The following is a 24,027-nucleotide window of genomic DNA, read 5'->3' on the forward strand; positions in this document are numbered from 1 at the left end:
AATTACATTTTATTCTTGTAGTTAATTTTTTTCTAAATCAAATTATTTGAGTATGTTATTAGTTCCTTCCTGCTAGAAAAAGATTTTTAAAAAGTTTGCTCTGAACCAAATTATTTCTGCTCATTAGGAGTTCCTTGCTGCAGAAATTCGAGATCAAAAAGTTCGGTTCACCTGGAATTCTGGGAAAGGTCAAAAGCATGTGATACACGATCAGCAGCTGGAAGTTGAGAAGTGGTACCAGGTGCAGGCTAAAAGGTGAGACTTTGGTACCAGGTGCAGGCTAAAAGGTGAGACTTTGGTACCAGGTGCAGGCTAAAAGGTGAGACTTTGGTACCAGGTGCAGGCTAAAAGGTGAGACTTTGGTACCAGGTGCAGGCTAAAAGGTGAGACTTTGGTACCAGGTGCAGGCTAAAAGGTGAGACTTTGGTACCAGGTGCAGGCTAAAAGGTGAGACTTTGGTACCAGGTGCAGGCTAAAAGGTGAGACTTTGGTACCAGGTGCAGGCTAAAAGGTGAGACTTTGGTACCAGGTGCAGGCTAAAAGGTGAGACTTTGGTACCAGGTGCAGGCTAAAAGGTGAGACTTTGGTACCAGGTGCAGGCTAAAAGGTGAGACTTTGGTACCAGGTGCAGGCTAAAAGGTGAGACTTTGGTACCAGGTGCAGGCTAAAAGGTGAGACTTTGGTACCAGGTGCAGACTAAAAGGTGAGACTTTGACACACCTTTCATTGGCATATGCACAGGTAGCAGATCTATATCATGATCACCAGTTCTGATGAACAAAACATGTTTTACTTAAAACCTCGTCCAGCCATGAAACATTTTATTCCCCAGGATTGGATCCATTGGTCAGCTGAAAGTCTGGAGCATGGAAGACAGCACAGAGCAAAGCACAGAGACCAAAGAAGCCAACGTTGGCGTGGGATGCTCTCTCATGAACCTCAACGACAAGGCTCTTGTGGCTCTGGCTGGAACTGACAGATTAACACAGGTTTGTTTTCTTGTGGAATTCAACTTTTTAACCAGATCTAAACTCTGGTTACATAGTCATTTTTTGTGTGATCTTATATGCTTTTTTTCTGGGCATTAGAATTTATAATGGTTGGAGAGCATGATTTTGTGGTACTATCTGACTAAAATACTGATTTTAAGCCACAGTTGCCTGTAGGCAGAAGTCATAGCTAAACTCAAGAGATGTTTACATGGGCTTGTAACTAATTTGTAAATGTGTACTTGCAGACACCAGAGGGGATAACCCAGAAGAATTTTGTGGGGTGTATGGGAGAGGTTTTTGTGGACTACAACAGGATTGGTGTGTACAATTTTAAGACAGATGTGGAGAACCACTGCTCAGCCTGTACTGAAGTGTAAGTATCTTTTTAACTTCATTGTAGAGAGTTCCTTTTTAAAATTCCCTACTGAAGTGTATCTTTTTAACTTTATGGTAGAGAGTTCCTTTTTAAAATTCCCTACTGAAGTGTAAGTATCTTTTTAACTTTATGGTAGAGAGCTCCTTTTTAAAATTCCCTACTCATTATTGAATTTACACTTCTTTAAAATCAATACATTATTGTCTAATTGTTTGCCTGAATAAACTTATATTTTTTTACCATTAGTTCTACTAAATCTTTTATTATTTAACTGAGTAAACTTGTTATTTTGTACCATTAGTTCTACTAAATCTTTTATTATTTAACTGAGTAAACTTGTTATTTTGTACCATTAGTTCTACAAAATCTTATATTATTTAAATTGAGTAAATTGGTTATTTTGTACCATTAGTTCTACTAAATATTTTATTATTTAACCGAGTAAACTTGTTATTTTGTACCATTCTCCAGACCACTGCTACGCATCCGCTCCAGTAAATTATATGTTTTTGAAGGGAGAGGTTTTGCCCAATTTCCTGTCAAATACTATTCCTCCAAAAAAACAAAGATTGAAATGCACTTCAAGACTTTCTGGGAAAACTCTAGAATTTTCTTTATAGGGAACGAAGCTCAGGTAAGTCATACAGTGGGGCTTAGGTGGTTTAGTTTTTAGTGGTTTTTATACATCTTTGGATGGCTCCTCTCATAGGCCACTCTTCTGTCATCATAATAAGGTTCTTATGAGTGATTCCAAAACTTGGCTGCCTACATGTATGGTCTTGTCTGTAATGTTACATTACAATTATGCCAAAACGGGTAGGCATTTGGTTTCCTAAAAACTCTTAATTGTGGTTGGTGTAAATAAAAGGTTATTTTTATTTTCATTTTTTCTTTTGGTAACTTGTGATTTTTTTATCTGAGTTTTATATTCAGCAAGTTAAAAATTTCAGCTGTAATATATGGTAGTTTTTATAATGATGCACCTTCCACAACAACCCCCTGCTCTCCCTTTCCATCCAATGTCAAGGCCGATGTGAGTTGTTAGGTCTATGTTATGAACTTACCTTGACCCTGCAAGTTAACTATTGAATATTATAAACCTTATTCAATGAAAGACTGATCTTGCATAGATAATATCTTAATGTGAGTTGATGATCATCATTATGCTGGAAAATTGATGCTTTACTGAAAAATTTGTTTAGAGGTAGGCAGCCTTTATATTTTCCTCAGATAATATTCAACTGATTTTGTTGACAGGGTGACTTCCTGTCCATGGAGTTGAAGGACGGTCAGGTCGCAGTTCACTTTGACATGGGGGGAAGCTCTGTTGGGTTCGCTAGGACAAACAAGACGTACAACAACAACCAATGGACCACCATCATATTTCAACGCAATCTAAATAAAGGTAGTGTAACACTGCTGAATGGTTGGTAACAACAACATTATATACCAAATTATAGTCTGTTACATGTCCCCCCCTTTGTTTAAATTCTGTGCAAAAAATTTTTTGAAGTACATTACCAATAGGGCAGGATCATGCACCAGACAACAAAAATAATTATATCTCAATGAGTGGAATTAAATTAAATATAGACTAATCATTTATACTCTTACAAGTGTATAGTGCAGGACAATGCAACAGTTTATTGTTATCATATCACTAAATAAATTCCTAATGTGTAAAAATATCCATGACAACAGGATTAGACCAATTAATATTTAAAAAATGTTCCAAAACTTTATTATACAGTGGCATGAAATACAATCAACATGTTCCTATACAGAACCTTAAACAAAATCAACACTGATTTTAACCTGATGATTAAAATTTGTCTGTGTGCAAAAAAATATTTCAAAGTACATTAACATTATCTGTTACAGAGAAATACATGTTTAACAGAAAAAACATTTCAATCACCCAGTGACTGTAGTAAAAAAACTCTACATCCACTGAGTAAAACCAAGTTTAAACATGCCAATCAATTAATTTGGCACAGGACTTATATTTGTATTTATATCACACACTTGTATTACTCAGCTCCAAATTTATCACTGAAGTTTTAGTAGATAGTTCAAATACAGTGCTAGTCTTCCTCACCAACAAGGCATCCTTTATCAACATGATAGTTTCATAATTATACAAACAATCAATGCATGATTCGTATGTTTGTTTCAACCCTTATATAGGTGTCAGGGGAAGTACGTATAGCTTTAGCTTTCACACTGTCATAATTCCATTGATTATGTCAGGGGAAGTATGTATAGCTTTAGCTTTCACACTGTCAAAATTCCATTGATTACATCTACCATATCTTACTTCATTTATAGTGTAACCACAAGGTTTTTCTTCACCTTTATCTTCATTTTCTCTGGGTATCTGTATCATGTCTTCTTTGGTTTCTGACCTACATCAGTAACTTACTCTCTGGGTATCTGTATCATATCTTCTTTGGTGTCTCACCTACATCAGTAACTTTCTCTCTTTGCGTCTGCTTGCTTGCTATATATAATGTTATTACTACATCTTAGTCTTTGAGAATTATCCTTGATTTTATAGTTATTATCATGTATACCTGGAGTACTACCAATGTTTCTAGGACATGTTGAGCCCCCAGTCAACCACGGACAGTGTATTTCTGCATTGGCTTTTCTGCACTTGATAGTCAATTGATTCACTAGTCAAACATCCTGTGTTTCTCCAATGTAATCTTTCTCATCTACCCAATCTTTGTCCACTATTATAGTGGTGTAACTTGTGTCTCTTAAGATCATGAGCGGGTAATCAATACCAAATCAGCCAAAATGCTTTTTTCTAAACATAATCCTGTTATTTTTTAGCTCTTTGAGGTATGACTATATGCTAAATATAATAGCATTAGGTATAGAAATAAGCATTTTGGCTGATTTGTTACTGATTACCTGCCCCTGCCCTAAAACAATTTGTGGGTTTTCTGTGAATGTATGCAGGAAAAAATTCAAGTTTGCCTTACACATGGTGGCAATGGTTCTTGTTAATTCTTCTGTTCTGACTGTCCATTTATGCATTTAGAAGTGCTTTAATATCAATCACATCCACTCCTGCTAATTCTAACCATTTAAAGAGGTTTCCCTTTATTTTAAATATTGTAGTTCTGTCAGTTCCAGTTTCTAAGTTTATTTTCATAAATGCTATTCTGTAGTTGTCCTCTGATTTGTAATAACATGTAAGCAATTTCTTATTTATGTACTTATAGTCCTAAGAGTAATTATCACATGAAGACTTCCACCTTTTATCTTACTAGTGTGAAGGCACATCTATCGTTGTGATAATTGTTGGCTGTGGCATTGCCTTTGAATTGTAGTTAAAAGATTTCCTCCTCTGGCTTGATATCTCTAAATTTCAGGTACATAAGACTGTTATCATTGTTACTATGTTGGGCTGTTTCCCTATTGGAGTAGTCATTCGCTGAGTTTTCTTTTTAGTTTTAGCCTTCTTTTTTCTGCTTCTTTCTGTAGCTGCAGTTTTTCTTTTCCCCATGCCTTTCTTCAGCCTTCTGTCCCTGTCTCTGTCTTTTGCTTCCTTTTGGTCAGCTTTTACCCAGTCTTCTCTGTCTTTTGTTTCCTTTGCGTCCTTTTTTTCTTTTTCTCTCAAGAAAGCCTTTCATTTGCATATTCTATTTATAGCCTAAGACCATGTATGATATATGCAAAAGAGGAAATATTTTATTCTGAAATAGTTATAATAATTTATGATCTAATGATTATTAGTTTACAATATATTTCTATTAATTAAATTATAATATCCTGTTTTTGAGAATTCTTGAGACATTAAAATATCACGATGAGTGACATTAAAATATCACGATGAGTAGACAATGTCAACAAGAATGTTAATACAACTGCTGACATTAATTGAAAATATCACGATGAGTAGACAATGTCAACAAGAATGTTAATACAACCGATGACATTAGAATGTCATGATCAGTAGACAATGTCAACAAGATTGTTATACAACTGCTGACATTAATTTAAAATATCACGATGAGTAGACAATGTCAACAAGAATGTTAATACAACTGATGACATTAGAATGTCATGATCAGTAGACAATGTCAACAATAATGTTATACAACTGCTGACATTAAAATGTCATGACGTACAATTCTGACACTATCAGTAGTCTATTGTCATGACGCTTGCATGTAATAGCCACTTCTAATAGGAGCATTACTGCTGCATTAGAAGAACACTTCATAAAGTTTATAGTTGTCTCATGAGCCATTTTGTTGTGTTTATAGTTGTCTCATGAGCCATGTTGTTGTGTTTATAGTTGAATCATAAGCCATGGTGTTGTGTTTATGGTTGGCTCATGAGCCATATTGTTGTGTTTATGGTTGTCTCATGAGCCATTATGTTGTGTTTATAGTTGTCTCATGAGCCATTTTGTTGTGTTTATAGTTGTCTCATGAGCCATGTTGTTGTGTTTATAGTTGAATCATAAGCCATGGTGTTGTGTTTATGGTTGGCTCATGAGCCATATTGTTGTGTTTATGGTTGTCTCATGAGCCATTATGTTGTGTTTATAGTTGGCTCATGAGCCATATTGTTGTGTTTATAGTTGTCTCATGAGCCATATTGTTGTGTTTATGGTTGTCTCATGAGCCATTATGTTGTGTTTATAGTTGGCTCATGAGCCATGGTATTGTGTTTATAGTTGCCTCATGCCCCATGGTGTTTTGTTTATAGTTGAATCATGAGCCAAGGTATTTACTGTGTAAAATCTACAGCTCCCCATGTTATTTTTTCAGCTGTTCTGAAGGTGAATGATGAGAGCATCTCTATAACATCTTCCGGAACATCCACTGGTCTTGACCTCAATGGAGCAACCATGTTTTTTGGTGGTATACCCAGGGAGCTAGTGGTGGACAAGTTCAAGGGACTGTAAGGAAAATTTTAATTTTTTTAATGTAAAAAGATCAAAAGCTGATCATACTTTATCAAAATATAATATTAATTTTATCTGTTTGAGATGATGTTTTTTTTTAAGCAACTTGTATCATTATTTGACCTGGATCATTAAACTTGTATCATTATTTGACCTGGATCATTATCTTCACAATGTGACTGACCATCCCACTATGTTGTTGTTTGACCAGCAATGCCTCTGACTTTTTCTACGGCTGCATGAGGGACATCATCTTTGATACCAGCCCACCTGAAGAGGTGGGGAGTGTCCTCAACAACGTCCAGACCAGCTCAGGTTGTAGAGAAAATGTGAGTCAACCTTTGTACCTGTGTCAACCTTTGTACCTGTGTCTATATTTGTACCTGTGTCAACCTTTGTACCTGTGTCTATATTTGTACCTGTGTCTATATTTGTACCTGTGTCTGTCTTTTGTGTGTCTATCAGTTACCTGTCTTTTTTCTTACCTTTGTCTATCTTATTACCTGTTTCTAACACCTTATCCCAAATTCTTGTGCTCTAGCCTTTATGCTAGTCCACTCCAGTTTTGTATTTATCTTTTGGTACATTGACTTGTGAAGCTATTACCACACTTAATTTATAAGAATCTCTGATGTTATTTTATGTTTTTATTACACAGTTTAAGGGATCTACTAATGAAACCACCAGCTATACAATGTGTTTGTTTATTATGAAATTAATTCCTGTCCATCCCCAGGGCATTCACTCTGTAGATTTCAGGGGCGATGGTTATCTGCTCTTGCGAAGTGAGCACATTGAATTTGCAGCTGTCACCAATGATGTGTCACTGACATTTGTCACAAAGAAAGAAGATGGTGTCATCCTAGTAGCCAGAGATATTCCCTCAGATGTGAGTCCAGAGAAAATAAATGTAATCTATCCGTCTTTACTTACATTTTTTAAACACTAAAATGGTGAAAATATTTTCTGAGAAAACTTTTTTCTTTTATATTTGCTTTCAAAATTTTCTGAATACAATATTTCAGAATTTTTATTCTATGTCCATCTAAAATTTTTTAGAATTTTTATTCCTTTACATTTTTCAGAATTTTTATTCCTTGTCTATCTAACTTTTTAGAATTTTTATTCCTTGTCAATTGTTGGGGGACAACTTGAGGCCAGATTCCAGAATTCCAACTCGCAGAAAGTTGTGCTAAAATCTACAGATAAGTTCAACGATGGGGAGATGCACTGTGTCTCATTAATTAAATCTTCCAATCAGTAAGTTAAGTTTGTTTATAGTGTCAGTAAGTTTGTTTACAGTCTGGTGTCTATCAGCTATGGCTCTCAGGCCTACTTTCACTTCTTTGAACAATAGCCAGAACAATATTTTTTTTAAAATCCAGATTTTTATTAATAGAATTGTAAAATATTATTTTATAATGATTTAGTTTTTCAATAGCCAACACACATCTTTGATTTTCAATAAGAAGATGTAAAAGTCATTAATGTAATACTTATTAAAACACTGGGCTTAAAATATTTGGACTTTTTAGACTGTTATATTATAAAAACAGGATCCTATTTCTAATATATTGCATGCATACATTTAATTAATTAATTTAAAAAAAAGTTTTGTTTTAAATTTTTATATATTTAAAAATATTTTTAAAATTTAAGGCAGTAGACTTGGGACAAAATGGTTTTAAAAAAGTCTGAAACCTTTTTGACTCTCAGAGCCTACTTGTTAGAAGATTGAACATGTTCAGGGATGTTTCTGTTTTTTTAACAATTTTGACTTGACCTTGACCTCCCAGAGAGGTGGAGCTGGTAGTTGATGATGTTGCTGTGGACAAAAAGACAGCGGTCAGCATTGGCTTCAATAACAGTGGAGATTTATACCTGGGAGGCTCTCCGACAGATATCCTCTCTATGGGGGTTGTGCCTACGGATGCCAAGCTGGATGGTTGTGTCAGTGATGTCATTGCCAATGGGGTGTAAGTGTAACATTGTGGTGTAAGTGTAACATTGTGGTGTCTTTGGGGTGTAAGTGTAACATTGTGGTGTAAGTGTAGCATTGTGGTGTCTTTGGGGTGTAAGTGTAACATTGTGGTGTCTTTGGCAATGGGGTGTAAGTGTAACATTGTGGTGTCTTTGGGGTGTAAGTGTAACATTGTGATGTCATTGCCAATGGGGTGTAAGTGTAACATTGTGGTGTAAGTGTAACATTGTGATGTCATTGCCAATGGGGTGTAAGTGTAACATTGTGGTGTAAGTGTAACATTGTGATGTCATTGCCAATGGGGTGTAAGTGTAACATTGTGGTGTCTTTGGGGTGTAAGTGTAACATTGTGGTGTCTTTGGGGTGTAAGTGTAACATTGTGATGTCTTTGCCAATGGGGTGTAAGTGTAACATTGTGGTGTCTTTGGGGTGTAAGTGTAACATTGTGGTGTCTTTGGGGTGTAAGTGTAACATTGTGATGTCTTTGCCAATGGGGTGTAAGTGTAAATTAGGTGTAACATAGCCAGTGGTGTTTTAGTGTAACTGTAATGTTACAGCCAATGTCATTTATATCTAACTTTTTACTCTGTTTTGTTATATCATTTCTGTTTGTCTACGATTCAGTCCATTTATCAACTCTTTCTGAAGGACTTGATTACTTTTTAAACTTAGTCCCGGTTTAATGAAGAAAATCCAATATCTGACCTAACTCTGGCTATGGTTAAGCCATTTGAAATGTCACTCATGAGCCAAGTCTAGTCTTTTACCGATCTGAGGACTCTTTAAGATAAAGCTTGTGTTCTATATGAATGGTTATGATGGTTATATTTTTTTTTAATTGCTTCCTAAGATAAACTAGAGATCGTTTAATTTAGAAATAAGCTACTAATTAGTGCCAGAGGTCAAAGTTCACCATGTTTTTCAGCCTGTTGTCCATGGCTGACGCCAGCCAGTACAAGCGAGCAGACGTGGGCAGGTGTCGGTTCACAGGTGTGCCCAACACCCCCACCCTGCTGCCTGTAGCAGACGAACCAGTCACCTGTGCCAAGGACACGGTGCCCATCATCGAGGACGACGCCAACTCTGTGGCCAACGCTGCTTCGTTTTTTGCCGAGATCACCAAGCTGGACCCTCGTCTGTTGAGCAACCAGTGAGACAAGTTTTAATTTGTTCATCTCCTCGTGTCAAGTTGTGACTTACGCTTTCTCTTGAAAACTAAAAAATTACAGTTTCAGGAAATTTACTTTTAGAAAAAAAACTAGTCCAATTTAAGCAGTGTACATTCTATCACAAAAAATTGATTATAATAACATGCCTGTTTTAATTTTATTAATTAGTTGTTCCAGGCAGAAAAACTAAGTAAATAAATCTCTAAACCAACACATGATATTGTTTCATGATGTTTTGATGTGTGAATTTTTCGTCCCCAGATTTACATTTGCCTATGATTTTCGCACATTTTATCCCAACGGCTTGTTTGGTTATCTGACCAATGAGGACAAAGATTTTTACCTGGGTGTCCAGTTACGGGAGGGTAAACTAGAAGTGGCTTACATACACCAAGGTCAGCGCAAGACCTTGACCTTTGAGGAGTTTATCAATGATGGAAAATGGCACTCAGTAAGTCTGCAGTATTGATCAGTTCATTTGGTGAAAATAATTGTCACTGCTTCGTTAGTAGCTTATTAAAACTTTTTATTAAGACATTTGTGTTTGGCTTAAGCTGTGATTCTTTAGTTGTGGTTTAGTAAAAAAAATATATTTATGTACACTAAAACATTAATTCTGAAAAAATTTTGTTTTTAAAATAGAAAAACAGTTGCTAAACAATTGTGTAAGCTCTTATTTTTTTTAAATGGAAAAAACTGAAACCAGATCTAAAACAATATCTGAAACTTTTGTCACTTGCAGGTCAATGTTGTGAAATCTGGCACAAGTATCACAGTAGGCTACGACAAAGTCCCAGAAAAAATTGGACCAATTGATGGAGTGCTGAACATCGCACTGCCACTCCACCTAGGTGGGCCGGCCAAAAAAGAGGAATTCACTGACAATGATATACAGCTGGTGCGTGCACGAAACAAATAATCTTTTCTAAAAATGTATTTGTATGACATGCTCTACACATCTAATTGTAGTACCATGCTGTAACAAATAGTTGCCTATGTTGTACAGCTATGATTGTTGCCTGTACACCTTGTCTTACCTGCTGCCCCCCTTGTTGCAGGTGAGCCACAGTGTGAGGGGCTGCATCAGGTCACTGAAGGTCAACAACATCCCCATCAACATCACGGACACCCAGGTCATCCAGGACGTGTCCAGCTGCTTCAGGAATGTGGAGGCTGGCATCTACTTCCCTGGTGATGCCTGGGCCATCTATGGTGGGTTGGGGGCCATCTATGGTGGGGGTTGTGGGCCATGTGTGGTGGGGTTGTGGGCCATGTGTAGGGGGGTTGTGGGCCATCTATGGTGGGGGTTGTGGGTCATCTATGGTGGAGGTTGTGGGCCATCTATGGTGGGGGTTGTGGGCCATGTGTAGGGGGGTTGTGGGCCATCTATGGTGGGTTGTTAGCTTATATAAGGGGGTTGTGGGCCATCTATGGTGGTGGTTGTGGGTCATCTATGGTGGAGGTTGTGGGCCATCTATGGTGGGGGTTGTGGGCCATCTATGGTGGGGGTTGTGGGCCATGTATGGTGGGTTGTGGGCTTATGTAGGGGGGTTGTGGGCCATCTATGGTGGTGGTTGTGGGTCATCTATGGTGGAGGTTGTGGGTCATCTATGGTGGAGGTTGTGGGCCATCTATGGTGGGGGTTGTGGGCCATGTATGGTGGGGGTTGTGGGCCATGTATGGTGGGTTGTGGGCTTATGTAGGGGGGTTGTGGGTCATCTATGGTGGGTTGTGGGCTTATGTAGGGGGGTTGTGGGTCATCTATGGTGGGTTGTGGGCTTATGTAGGGGGGTTGTGGGTCATCTATGGTGAGTTGGGTTGTGGGTCATCTATGGTGGGGGTTGTGGGCCATGTGTAGGGAGGTTGTGGGCCATCTATGGTGGTTTTACTAGTAGAAAATTTTAGCCAACACAATTTTAACATCTTTCAAACTTTTCTAGCCACTGACTTTGTTATTGAGGCTAACACAATTTTAACATCTTTCAAACTTTTCTAGCCACTGACTATGTGATTGAGGCTAACACAATTTGAACATCCTTCAAACTTTTCTAGCCACTGACTATGTGATTGAGGCTAACACAATTTTAACATCTTTCAAACTTTTCTAGCCACTGACTATGTGATTGAGGCTAACACAATTTTAACATCTTTCAAACTTTTCTAGCCACTGACTATGTGATTGAGGCTAACACAATTTTAACATCCTTCAAACTTTTCTAGCCACTGACTATGTGATTGAGGCTAACACAATTTTAACATCTTTCAAACTTTTCTAGCCACTGACTATGTGATTGAGGCTAACACAATTTTAACATCTTTCAAACTTTTCTAGCCACTGACTATGTGATTGAGGCTAACACAATTTTAACATCCTTCAAACTTTTCTAGCCACTGACTATGTGATTGAGGCTAACACAATTTTAACATCTTTCAAACTTTTCTAGCCACTGACTATGTGATTGAGGCTAACACAATTTTAACATCTTTCAAACTTTTCTAGCCACTGACTATGTGATTGAGGCTAACACAATTTTAACATCTTTCAAACTTTTCTAGCCACTGACTATGTGATTGAGGCTAACACAATTTTAACATCCTTCAAACTTTTCTAGCCACTGACTATGTGATTGAGGCTAACACAATTTTAACATCTTTCAAACTTTTCTAGCCACTGACTATGTGATTGAGGCTAACACAATTTTAACATCTTTCAAACTTTTCTAGCCACTGACTATGTGATTGAGGCTAACACAATTTTAACATCTTTCAAACTTTTCTAGCCACTGACTATGTGATTGAGGCTAACACAATTTTAACATCTTTCAAACTTTTCTAGCCACTGACTATGTGATTGAGGCTAACACAATTTTAACATCTTTCAAACTTTTCTAGCCACTGACTATGTGATTGAGGCCAACTTTGTCATCAGCTTGGAGTTTAGAACAACCAGTCAAGAGGGACTTCTGGTAACCGTCTCAGAGAAGAATGGCCGAGGGCTAACACTGGAGCTGAATGATGGCCAGGTATGTTTGTGATGGCCATGTCTATGTTATAGTGGCCAGGTTGGTTAAAGGAAGACTAAGTATATTTGTTAATGGCCATGTCTATGTTATAGTGGCCAGGTTGGTTAAAGGAAGACTAAGTATATTTGTTAATGGCCATGTCTATGTTATAGTGGCCAGGTTGGTTAAAGGAAGACTAAGTATATTTGTTAATGGCCATTTTTGCTGGATTATAGCCAGCTTTGTTGGATGATGGCCATGTTTGTCAGATGATAGCCGGGTGGGATGATGGCCATGTTTGTAGGATGTTGGACACATGTGTTGGATGAAGGTCATGTATGTAGGATGATAGTGAAGATTGTGGCCCTCATGGATTTACAAACATTTCACCTTTTTTTTTAAAAAAAATTAGTGAAAATAAAAACTAGGTTCTGATGTTTTTAGATCACTTCTTTATAATTAGTTATTGTAATGAAAACTAGGCTGTTTTTTTTTAACCGGTTACAAAATTTGTTTACAACTGTGGTGTTGTTACAACTGGTGGTGTTGTTACAACTGGTGGTGTTGTTACAACTGGTGGTGTTGTTACAACTGGTGGTGTTGTTACAACTGGTGGTGTTGTTTGTTGTTACAACTGATGGTGTTGTTACAACTGGTGGTGTTGTTACAACTGGTGGTGTTGTTACAACTGATGGTGTTGTTACAACTGATGGTGTTGTTACAACTGATGGTGTTGTTACAACTGATGGTGTTGTTACAACTGATGGTGTTGTTACAACTGGTGGTGTTGTTACAACTGGTGGTGTTGTTACAACTGGTGGTGTTGTTTGTTGTTACAACTGGTGGTGTTGTTTGTTGTTACAACTGGTGGTGTTGTTTGTTGTTACAACTGATGGTGTTGTTTGTTGTTACAACTGATGGTGTTGTTTGTTGTTACAACTGATGGTGTTGTTTGTTGTTACAACTGATGGTGTTGTTACAACTGATGGTGTTGTTACAACTGATGGTGTTGTTACAACTGATGGTGTTGTTACAACTAATGGTGTTGTTACAACTGGTGGTGTTGTTACAACTGGTGGTGTTGTTTGTTGTTACAACTGATGGTGTTGTTACAACTGGTGTTGTTCTTACAACTGGTGGTGTTGTTACAACTGATGGTGTTGTTACAACTGATGGTGTTGTTACAACTGATGGTGTTGTTACAACTGGTGTTGTTGTTTGTTGTTACAACTGATGGTGTTGTTTGTTGTTACAACTGATGGTGTTGTTTGTTGTTCAACTGATGGTGTTGTTACAACTGATGGTGTTGTTTGTTGCTACAACTGGTGGTGTTGCTACAACTGGTGGTGTTGTTACAACTGATGGTGTTGTTACAACTGATGGTGTTGTTTGTTGTTACAACTGATGGTGTTGTTTGTTGTTACAACTGATGGTGTTGTTACAACTGGTGTTGTGGTTTGTTGTTACAAATGATGGTGTTGTTTGTTGTTACAACTGATGGTGTTGTTACAACTGATGGTGTTGTTTGTTGTTACAACTGATGGTGTTGTTTGTTGTTACAACTGATGGTGTTGTTTGTTGTTACAACTGATGGTGTTGTTACAACTGGTGTTGTTGTTTGTTGTTACAACTGATGGTGTTGTTACAACTGGTGGTGTTGTTACAACTGGTGGTGTCATTACAACTGGTGGTGTTGTTACAACTGGTGGTGTTGTTACAACTGGTGGTGTTGTTACAACTAATGATGTTGTTACAACTGATGTTGTTTGTTGTTCCAGTTACGTCTAGAGTTGAAGAACAACGTCAACACCTTCACAGCTGAGACAAGCAACAGGAATGTGTACAAGTACTGCGACAAGAAGTGGCACACTGTCACAGCCAAGCTGCTCAATGGGGACTTAACTCTCAATGTAGATGGTCGACCCAGTGCAGAGGCAAAGGTCCTGGGGTCTTCTGCTATCAAAACTGGAAATCTTTTATTTATTGGGGGAATTATGGGTAAGTTTTGTCTTTTATTTATTGGGGGAATTAAGGGTAAGTTTTGTTTTTTATTTATTGTGGGAATTATGGGTAAGTTTTGTCTTTTATTTATTGTGGGAATTATGGGTAAGTTTTGTCTTTTATTTATTGGGGGAATTATGGGTAAGTTTTGTCTTTTATTTATTGGGGGAATTAAGGGTAAGTTTTGTCTCTTATTTATTTGGGGAATTATGGGTAAGTTTTGTCTTTTATTTATTGTTGGAATTATGGGTAAGTTTTGTCTTTTATTTATTGTGGGAATTAAGGGTAAGTTTTGTCTTTTATTTATTGGGGGAATGAAGGGTAAGTTTTGTCTTTTATTTATTGGGGGAGTTAAGGGTAAGGTTTATCTTTTATCTAATTCAGGAATTAAGGGTAACTTCTGTCTTTAAGTCACTGAAGGGATTAAAGTTAAGATTTGTCTTTATTTTATTGAAGAAATTAAAGTAATGCTGTTTTTTTATATATGGGGTAATTAGAAGGTAAATATTTAAAATTTTGTGATTAAGTTTAGAACCAATTAAAATATTTCCCCTAACTATTTCTTGTCTATTCTTTCGAAGTAAAAAAGAGTATTGAACTAAAACTCTGATATACAAATTAAGTAGTCAAATACATTTGAATTTGATTTTTCTATGCATTTTCCTGAATCAAGAAAAATAAATTTTGTATTTTGACAGTGGGATTCGAACAGGCAACAAGCAAACACAACGATTACTTCACTGGGTGTATAAAGAATCTAAACATCAATGGACAACAGGTGGACTGGTATGCATTGATCGGCCAACAGAACCTCAGGAAGACTGCCTGCCCTATATCTTGATAGACTAGTTATAACAATTAGTTTTTTAAATGATTGTAGCTAGGCTAGACCCAGTCGTTATTTTGATAGATTTATTAGATGGCCTGATGTAGGCCTATATCTTGATAGACCCAGTCGTTATTTTGATAGATTTATTAGATGGCCTGATGTAGGCCTATATCTTGATAGACCCAGTCATTATTTTGATAGATTTGTTAGATGGTCTGATGTATATCTCAATAGACTAGTGTTTAAAATTAGGTTTTTAATTGATCTTTTCCAGATTTTTAGGTTTATGTTTTTTATTATGTGGCAGAAATTCTCTCTTAGCAAATTCATTCACATTTACTGCATACTGTTAATGTTAATTCTGTTAATACTTACATTTTGTGTTTTGTAAAAATGAATGACAGAGTAAAGTCCTCCAAATATAGACAACTGTGCCAACACTTACCTATTTAAGATTTGCTCAATTGATTACCCTGACAAAACCCATGGTAAACAGCTGGTTATCTGGACACCAGCTGTTTTATTGGGGTATGTTGGCAAGGTTATCCATCCCACTCTGAACTATACAAAAGTTTTAGGATAACATTAACACTAAACTCATAAGGTAGTTTATTTTACTGTGTGGTTCTTGGATTATCTGGACTAAAAAGTTTAGGTGATGAAGTGGATTTAAAAGAATTTTCTAGAAGTCTAAATCAATGTGTGTTGTCTAGGTGGGTTTTTTTACACATGTGTTGAGGCATCCCAGTGTTTCACTGTTGCTTGATGTTGCTTGTATACAGCAGAAATGCTTGATGATATGTTTGTAACACTATCAGAGTTTGTGTGATGACATGATGTTTGTATCCACTACAAACATTAGTGTGATATCATGTGTGATGTCTGTGATGTCATGTTTGTATGATGTTTGTGATGTCGTGATGTTTGTGTGATGTCATGTTTGTGTGATGTCATGATGTTTGTGTGATGTCATGTTTGTGTGATGTCATGATGTTTGTGTGTGTGTGTGTCAGAGCAGGCTGCCCATTCAAGTCTGCAACAGTTTAGTCAACAAGCTTTAACTTTTCTATAGTGTCCCATGTTAGTTTGTTAGCGAGTGTTAGATATTTTACTCCATGCTATTTATAAAACAACACTGTGCTGTTATTACTGATTTTATTGTGAGCTCTGAATCATTTTTGTGCTGAGATTTTCAAGTTACTGTTAAATGATCTTCAATAGGAAGAAATAAAATGTGTAGATTCTCTAATTGAATTATCTAGTAAATAAAATGGTTGATGTATCAAAAGTTTCTAGCAAAAAAAGTTGTTGTAGCAAAGTTGTCCTCTGTTGTCTGCCTTTCAGAACCTGACACTTAATTTTGATGTTAAGCATATCTTTTGATGTAAATTTATCTGGAAACTTTGTCCATATTCTTATAATTTATATTAGCATATATTCAATAGGCTTTATCGAAGTGTGTCAGTTTACACGAAGCCGAGCCTTGAAAGGCTGGTGTTCGTGGAAAACCAATTTAATTGCAATATCTTACTGTGGTAAAGACAGCATTTCTTGTAGGGTTCAGTGGCTTCTCTGTTGTCACAAGGGTTCAATGACTGTGCTCCTGTCATCAGGGTTCACAATCCTCTACCCTTGTTGACAGGGTTCAATGAATTTTTGTTGGCGTGGTAGAATGTCAATTTGTTTTTGTCAACAATCAAAACATCTAATTAACGTTTAATTAAAAATTAATAAACAGACAGATTCTGTAAAAAACTTGAACCTCTATACTGAATCTGTCTTCACATAACAAAATGGCAACACACTAAATACCTCGTGCCTTTACCATTAACTTTTTTATAATTTCTATTATTATTGTTGTTTATTTTACCCATGTCAATAATAGAATATATTAATTACTGTAAATAGCTTTGGACTCTCCTCATTGGGAAGAAAGTTAATGTAAAATATACTTTGATTCAAATTTTTTTAGTATTTGAAAATCGTGTAAAACTAGGACTAAGGAACCAATATCTTGTTTTTCTTTAGTAAATTTATACAGAAAATTATATTTTATGATAAATGTATACAACCTTTGAAAACATAAGCCAGATTATCAACTGGTTTTTCCTCGACTTAGTAAAATATTAAAATATAAAAAAAAACTATTTGTTTTCAATAAATCTGTATTTAAATTCCACTAAATTTGTGCTTATTTACCTTATAAAATTTATGACATTATTTCATTTTTTAGTTTAGCCTAATCAATTTGATATTATCTGTTGGGGTGAAGCCTATAAAAAATGAACATGCCAATGTTTTAAACACATTTGATTATTTATATATTTAATTTGCTATAATAACTAAAAAAAATTAATTTCTGTGTTTATGAAGATTAATTTGATCCAATCAAACCATTGAGAAAAAGTTAAAAATAAAATTAATGTCATGATTTTTTTTTGGAAGAAAGGGAATATTAGCAGTTGAAGTCACAACAACACACAACAATGTGATATATCATTACATATTTATCTATTCATATCATCCATGTTGGAATGCTTTAAATATAGATTATAAATACTCTCCATGCCAAACTTACTGTTCAACAAGAAAGAGTCAACCGTAAAAAAAAATTGAGTTATCTTCCTTGAAAATGTCCATCTTAAAAATCCTTTGGCTTTAAAAAATATCGCTGACAAAAATAAATCCTGTTTGTTTTTATATCAATCTTTGGGGCTGTAATTATAATTTTGTATCAGATAACTTGGGTTCAATACACCTTTTTCTTGTGAATGATAACCTTATGTAATGTTTACATTTAAATATTCAATGTTTTATGCAGCATGTAAAATCTAATGGCACTGTCAGTTTATAATTTTAATTAATAGCTAACAATTATTTGGTGTTTTATCTAAAAATATTTATTTGAAAATTCTGACCTGTCAGAAATCTAACAATTTAATATACAGCTAATATAAGTAATTTTAGACCTTAAAAATTGTTTACTAAGAAAATGATTAGATCAATTGTAATGTGAAAATTCCTCTAGATTAATCTGCTGAAAACATGTAATGTATGCTAATTAATATTGATGAAAACATGTAATGTATGCTAATTAATATTGAAGCATAATACAGAACTTATTGCTGAACTTGTAATCCATTTATTAATAAATAACTCAGATTATTTATCAGATAATTTTGTTGGTGTTCATCTTTAAGCGATTTTTAAAACATTTCACTATATTCCTCCCACCGCCTAGGTAGTGACTGTTTGGTAGTAACGAACTGGTGACAAAATTATTCTTTTTAACCCCCCACATTTTCTATAAATGAGCTAATTTAATGTCAGTAAAAAAGAGGACAGTGTGGGCGGACGAAGGAGCTTATTGTTGCTAACTCCAAAAGTCCCGAGTTAGGACCCGGTGCTTATGAAGCTCGTTGGCTGGGGACAGCAACCGATCTTGGAGAGACAACTCCAAAATCAAACAACTGCTTCCTTGTAGTTTATTCTTGAATGGACTGAAGCCGGAGTCAAGGGGCCATATGGCGCCTAACATGTTTCCACACAGTTACAAGGGTCTCTACCATCCGAACACGACCAATTACCCGTATCACTAGCCAGCGTACTTTAAGTTTCCTGGTAGAACACCTCTAGCAGCTGTCGTGGTTAAAGTCCTTTCCATGTTTTAACGTAAGGTTAGTTGCACTATAAACTATTGAAAAATAGAGTACAGTTTCCCTTTCAAACCTGACGCTCTATGTGGCAAGTGAAGTAGAGTTCACTTGTTTCTAAGACCTCGGAATATGAAGAGATAGTGTGGTCAGCACTATGCCAATCCGCAGTTACTTTCCCTAACGTGAGTTAGGTACCCATCAGAGGCTATGTTAGTTGAATATGTGATCATGTTAAATTTTTTATAATTGTTGCCATCTACGTGGTTTGTTTTTAACAAATGTATACCTGCATGGGGGGGGGGGGGGGGACACTCCGGGTTCCAAATTAAACGTCTCGGGTTATGAACGTCTCGGGTTATGAACGTCTCGGGTTATGAACGTCTCGGGTTATGAACGTCTCGGGTTATGAACGTCTCGGGTTATGAACGTCTCGGGTTATGAACGTCTCGGGTTATGAACGTCTCGGGTTATGAACGTCTCGGGTTATGAACGTCTCGGGTTATGAACGTCTCGGGTTATGAACGTCTCGGGTTATGAACGTCTCGGGTTACGATGTATCGGGTTATGAACTTCTTGGGCTATAAACGCTGTTCGGAAATAAATTCAGTTTGCTAATTGGGTCAATACGAGTCTGTAATTCCTTACTTAAAGCCACAGTACTCACTACTAGGGCTCAAAGTTGAGTTACGAAACAGGAGCAAATAAAAGCCAAGAGGTTGAATCTAACGGTTCCCGAGAAGCCATTGTTCTGGGAATGAGGGAGTGGGGGGTGCCTGTTAAATAGGTCACTTATTCTAATTTAGATCGTGCCTGATCTTCAGGAGCAGGAAAATCGAATACCACGTGACCAAAATAAGGACGGCGGGTTCAGTGTAAGGTTTTACAATCAGGGAACGACGCTGCTGAGAGGGGGGGGGATGTGTGTAATTGATGGGGGGGTGGGAGGGGGGGAGAGGTACCATAGCAGAAGACGACGTTCCATACTCATTCCAAATTTTTCATACCATCGATCTAGCTCTGGCGGACTGGAATAAATTTAGAAAGCCAAAAGTAAGCAAAGGAAAAATTTGCCGCGAAAATTTTTTCTCGCGCAAGTAACGGCATGTGATTGCACGTTGATTGCATTTCTTGAGATATTCTTGACGTCAGGGACGTCACCGCCAGGTTAACTGGACGTCATTTCTTGATAGAAAGTAGATACGTCGTAAATTGTTTATGGGATGGGGTAAATGACCGGAGAACGGAAAAAATTTGAGACTGGTAAAAGTCTATGTTTACTATTTAAATTCTATTTCGTTCGGTTCTTTTAGAAATATTGGTAGAAATAGTCGCAATTGAGATCTACAGTTTGAACTCTAAACCAACAAAGACACCAACAAACGTGAAATAACATCAACAACACGATTTGTCAAAACATCTTACATGTGTTAAATTCACAGATAGATTCTACTCGCAGGATCAAGCATCAAAGAATTCGTCTGAATGAAAACAAGATATTTCATTTTCTCACCTGGGTGGTCACAGAATGTCATCAGACGAAATCTCAACTCGGGTTATGCCCTGGGCATCTTAAAAAAGTGATAAAATCTGAGCGTCGGAAAAAAATGTACATTTTTTCTCGCTGGGATTTCAAGGCTAACCTCATACTGATTTTTATAAAGACACGACAATTACCTCTGTGGACAAAGATCAATATTTTAAATAATTTAAGAGATTCTATTTAGAATTTTTAGACTTACCCTTTTTGAACTTATTGAAACTGATTTATATTAATTAATGAGTGAATATTTATGCATTGTATGCTTTAGGAGAGCGGGTTTATTTTTTGCATAAAGGCGCATAATTCTTGTTATAAACAACCGACATAACTGGAGTTCTCGTTCCTGTCGCTGTTCCGCTGTGCACAACGGAATATTTCATTTCTAAAAATATCTAACGGGTATTCAAATCGGCAAGTTGAAAAATAAAGGATCAATCTCTTGGACTGAAATAATATTGTGCATAGAACAGGATAGTAGTTGGATCTTTGATTGATATTTTACTTTCATTATAACCATAATTAATGTTGTGAATAGGTTATGCAATAATTAATAGTGTGCAGCAGTAATTAATGTAGCCATAAACATATTGCAAATGTTGTGTTTTTCATGCCAATAGTTTTTGCTGTGATTTAGGTGAGTACATGTTATACAGAGCAGTGTTTCTTCCAGACTTTTTTCTCCGGGGGGGGGGGGGGCACTTGAAATTTTCGGGGGGGGGGGGGTAGACTTTCTTCGGGGGGGGGAGTTTAAAAAAATTCGGGGGAGGGGGGGCAAAGCCCCCCCCCCCCCCCCCCCCCCCGAAGAGATGCCTGGAAGAAACTCTGATACGGAGTTGTATTTTTATGTAATTGTTATATTGTGGTCTATCTATTGGTAATTTTTATATTGTGGTCTATCTTTTGGTAATTTTTATATTGTGGTCTATCTTTTGTTATATTGTTGGCAATTATTTGGTAATTATTATATTGTGGGGTATTTTAAAGTAAGTAGGCGTATTAGATTGAGATCGATTGTGGGTGGTATTAGCGGGGAATAATCGCCGGGTGGGGGAGGAGGGGGGAGTAATTGACCGGGCAAGAGGTAATGTAGTGGACCAGGAAAACTTTGCCTATAGTGGCTTTTGTTATAAAATAACACGCAGACACTGTAGGAAAGCTTTGCATCGCCGATTCATCTTTCCTCCCGTTGTACGATAAGATCTTTGTTTCATCTCTCAACTCTATTAGCGTTCTCTCCCCTTTTTTAAAATACAATAAACGGGGAGTGATCTCCCCTAAACTTTCTCGAATATTCCTATATAAACAACAAGGGATGAGAACTCGGGCTATAGACATGATTTTTAATCCATTTTAAAATAAGAATAAAATCTCGTAGACAAAAGACTGCACACCAAGTGAACGCGAAATAAAAAAGCGCATAATAGTGCGCAATATTATTAGTACTTTAAAAATTTACATTAGTTTTTTCAGAAATCGGAAGTAGCGTAAATTAGTACTTCCGGGCAACGGAAATTACTCAAAATTTGACAGAAGGTAGATAACTAGATCTTATACTTACATGTGAAATTTCATTTATCCATCTGAAATAGTACTCAAGTTATAGGCTTTTGAAAAATTCAAAGTAGAAAAAGTACCACTTCCGGTTATCGGAAATCGCTCAAAAGTTGATACGGATCTACGATTTTGATAAAATACTTATATATGAAATTTCATCCACCTAGCTGTAACGGTACTCAAGTTATCGTGTTTACACACGGACACACACACACACAGACACACAGACATACGGACAGAATTGCAAAGCCCAGTTTTTCAGACTGGATTACGCATAAAACCTCTTAATTTTGATAAATCTGGATTGATCATTTTTGCCCGATTAAAATAAGTCCTCTATACTTCGGATGTGATGAAGGACTGAGGTGTAATACGGTGAAAATTGTTAAAATTTCAAGTTATTTTTGTGCACGATTACAATACTTTCTCTATACTTCGTATATACGAGAAAGTAAAAAGAGTGTGGCCTAATTGCTTAATTGTTGGCTTGTTCATAACATGAATTCACTCACATTTTTATAGTTTGTTAATTTTTTTATAGTTTGTAAGGTTTTTTTTATCGTTTGTAAGAATTTTAAAAGTTAGTTTAAAAAAATAGTTTTTAAATATTATTTTTATAGTTTGTAAGTTTTTTTTTATAGTTTGTAAGTTTCTTTATAGTTTGTAAGTTAAAATTTTACCGAGCAACTTATTTAAGTAGACACCCCTTTATAACAAATTTTAAAAAAATAACTAACACAGTACTCATTGTCGTCGTTATCATCGCTATTAAATTGTATTAGTCATTCAAGTGTTACGTCATGTTATAAAGATTAGAATTTCTGTAACACAAAAGCCACAAACCAGGGTTGTCATATTTAAAAAGTCCCAACATACACCTCAATAATGTGTCGGCGGGAGTCACGTGACGAAGTAAGAAATCTTGTAAGTTGTTACTTGACACTTCCGGTCAGCTGACTGGTGAGGTCACCTGACTGGGGATCTGAGAGTTTGGGTGGGGTTGGGAGGGAGGGAGGATTATCTATCGCTACTGCTGACTTAGTTTTTGCCCCTGGGTTTTTTATGTCGATCATTGGCATCACTTAAAGTGGGGTGATGAGGGTAGGGGGTAGGGTGGTGAGGGGAGGGGTGGAATAAGGGGTTGATCTGTCACTCACAGTCTGGAGACTTAACATAGATACGGGGTTAAAGGTCAGCAGGACGTAAACAGAGACACGTATAGTTTACATGGGAAACAGTTCGACATTAAACAGCGATATTGTTTAGTGGGGGCAAACCAAACAGCTACAGGAAATTAACCAGTGGATAGAGAGGCATGTCGCTAATTTATGGTGGTTTGTTTCACTTTTGATATAATTTCTTACTTTACGCGAACCTTCACAGTATGTGTGTGCCATCACACATAAACCCCATATAGATTCTATCACTGACACTCCATGCACATGCATACAAACACACATAAAAGTACTGAAGCGATACTCGCCAACAAGCCCACACATACAACCACATACACGAACATTCAAACAATACTCACCAACATGCACACACAACAGCATAAACTCAATCACAGCTATAAAAGCAATTCGCATTTTTTCTCCCTGTGCAAAATATTTATAACAATACAAACTGACCTCTTGCATAAAGCACCCCTCACTCCCGCCCCGTCTCCGTATCCCACCCCACCTCCTCTCCCAACCCCCAACCCCACCTCCTCTCCCAACCCCCACCTCCTCTCCCCACCCCACCCCTATCTACACCCCTGCGATACTGGGGTAAGCTGACACCTCCAGTACACATTTTTGGCGGGGTTTTTAGCTGTGTAAATAATGTTTCCAAAAGTCTATCTGCCGCCTGGCATGACGTCACGACATCGATGAGCATAGGAAGGGAAGGTAAAAAAAAATTAGACACTAATTAATTAGTGCACAGGTAGTTGAGCACGTGATGTGGACTTTGTCCCGTAAACCAGCAGGCAGCCAGGCGCCCGCCATTTTGGTAAA

At 36.7% G+C, this 24,027-nt stretch overlaps 1 protein-coding gene across 1 annotated transcript in view; it reads left to right on the plus strand.

The window, feature by feature from the left end:
- The window catches only part of LOC131936482 (laminin subunit alpha-1), a 99,681-nt gene extending 83,697 nt beyond the window's left edge, over window positions 1-15,984 (plus strand). The window contains exons 49-65 of the mRNA XM_059293496.1: window positions 128-255; window positions 833-989; window positions 1,238-1,365; window positions 1,840-2,002; window positions 2,626-2,773; window positions 6,159-6,291; window positions 6,507-6,624; window positions 7,032-7,205; window positions 7,413-7,555; window positions 8,092-8,271; window positions 9,202-9,426; window positions 9,707-9,896; window positions 10,188-10,343; window positions 10,504-10,657; window positions 12,338-12,468; window positions 14,226-14,445; window positions 15,147-15,984. Coding sequence (XP_059149479.1) covers window positions 128-255; window positions 833-989; window positions 1,238-1,365; window positions 1,840-2,002; window positions 2,626-2,773; window positions 6,159-6,291; window positions 6,507-6,624; window positions 7,032-7,205; window positions 7,413-7,555; window positions 8,092-8,271; window positions 9,202-9,426; window positions 9,707-9,896; window positions 10,188-10,343; window positions 10,504-10,657; window positions 12,338-12,468; window positions 14,226-14,445; window positions 15,147-15,289 — 2,691 coding nt within the window. The 3' untranslated portion in view covers window positions 15,290-15,984. The remainder of the gene's footprint in view (window positions 1-127; window positions 256-832; window positions 990-1,237; window positions 1,366-1,839; window positions 2,003-2,625; window positions 2,774-6,158; window positions 6,292-6,506; window positions 6,625-7,031; window positions 7,206-7,412; window positions 7,556-8,091; window positions 8,272-9,201; window positions 9,427-9,706; window positions 9,897-10,187; window positions 10,344-10,503; window positions 10,658-12,337; window positions 12,469-14,225; window positions 14,446-15,146) is intronic.
- The last annotated feature ends 8,043 nt before the right edge of the window (window positions 15,985-24,027 follow it).

Source organism: Physella acuta, unplaced genomic scaffold (assembly GCF_028476545.2).
Source record: "Physella acuta isolate Inbredline_101_S28 unplaced genomic scaffold, ASM2847654v3 ptg000178l, whole genome shotgun sequence".
Classification (NCBI taxonomy): Eukaryota; Metazoa; Mollusca; class Gastropoda; family Physidae; genus Physella; species Physella acuta.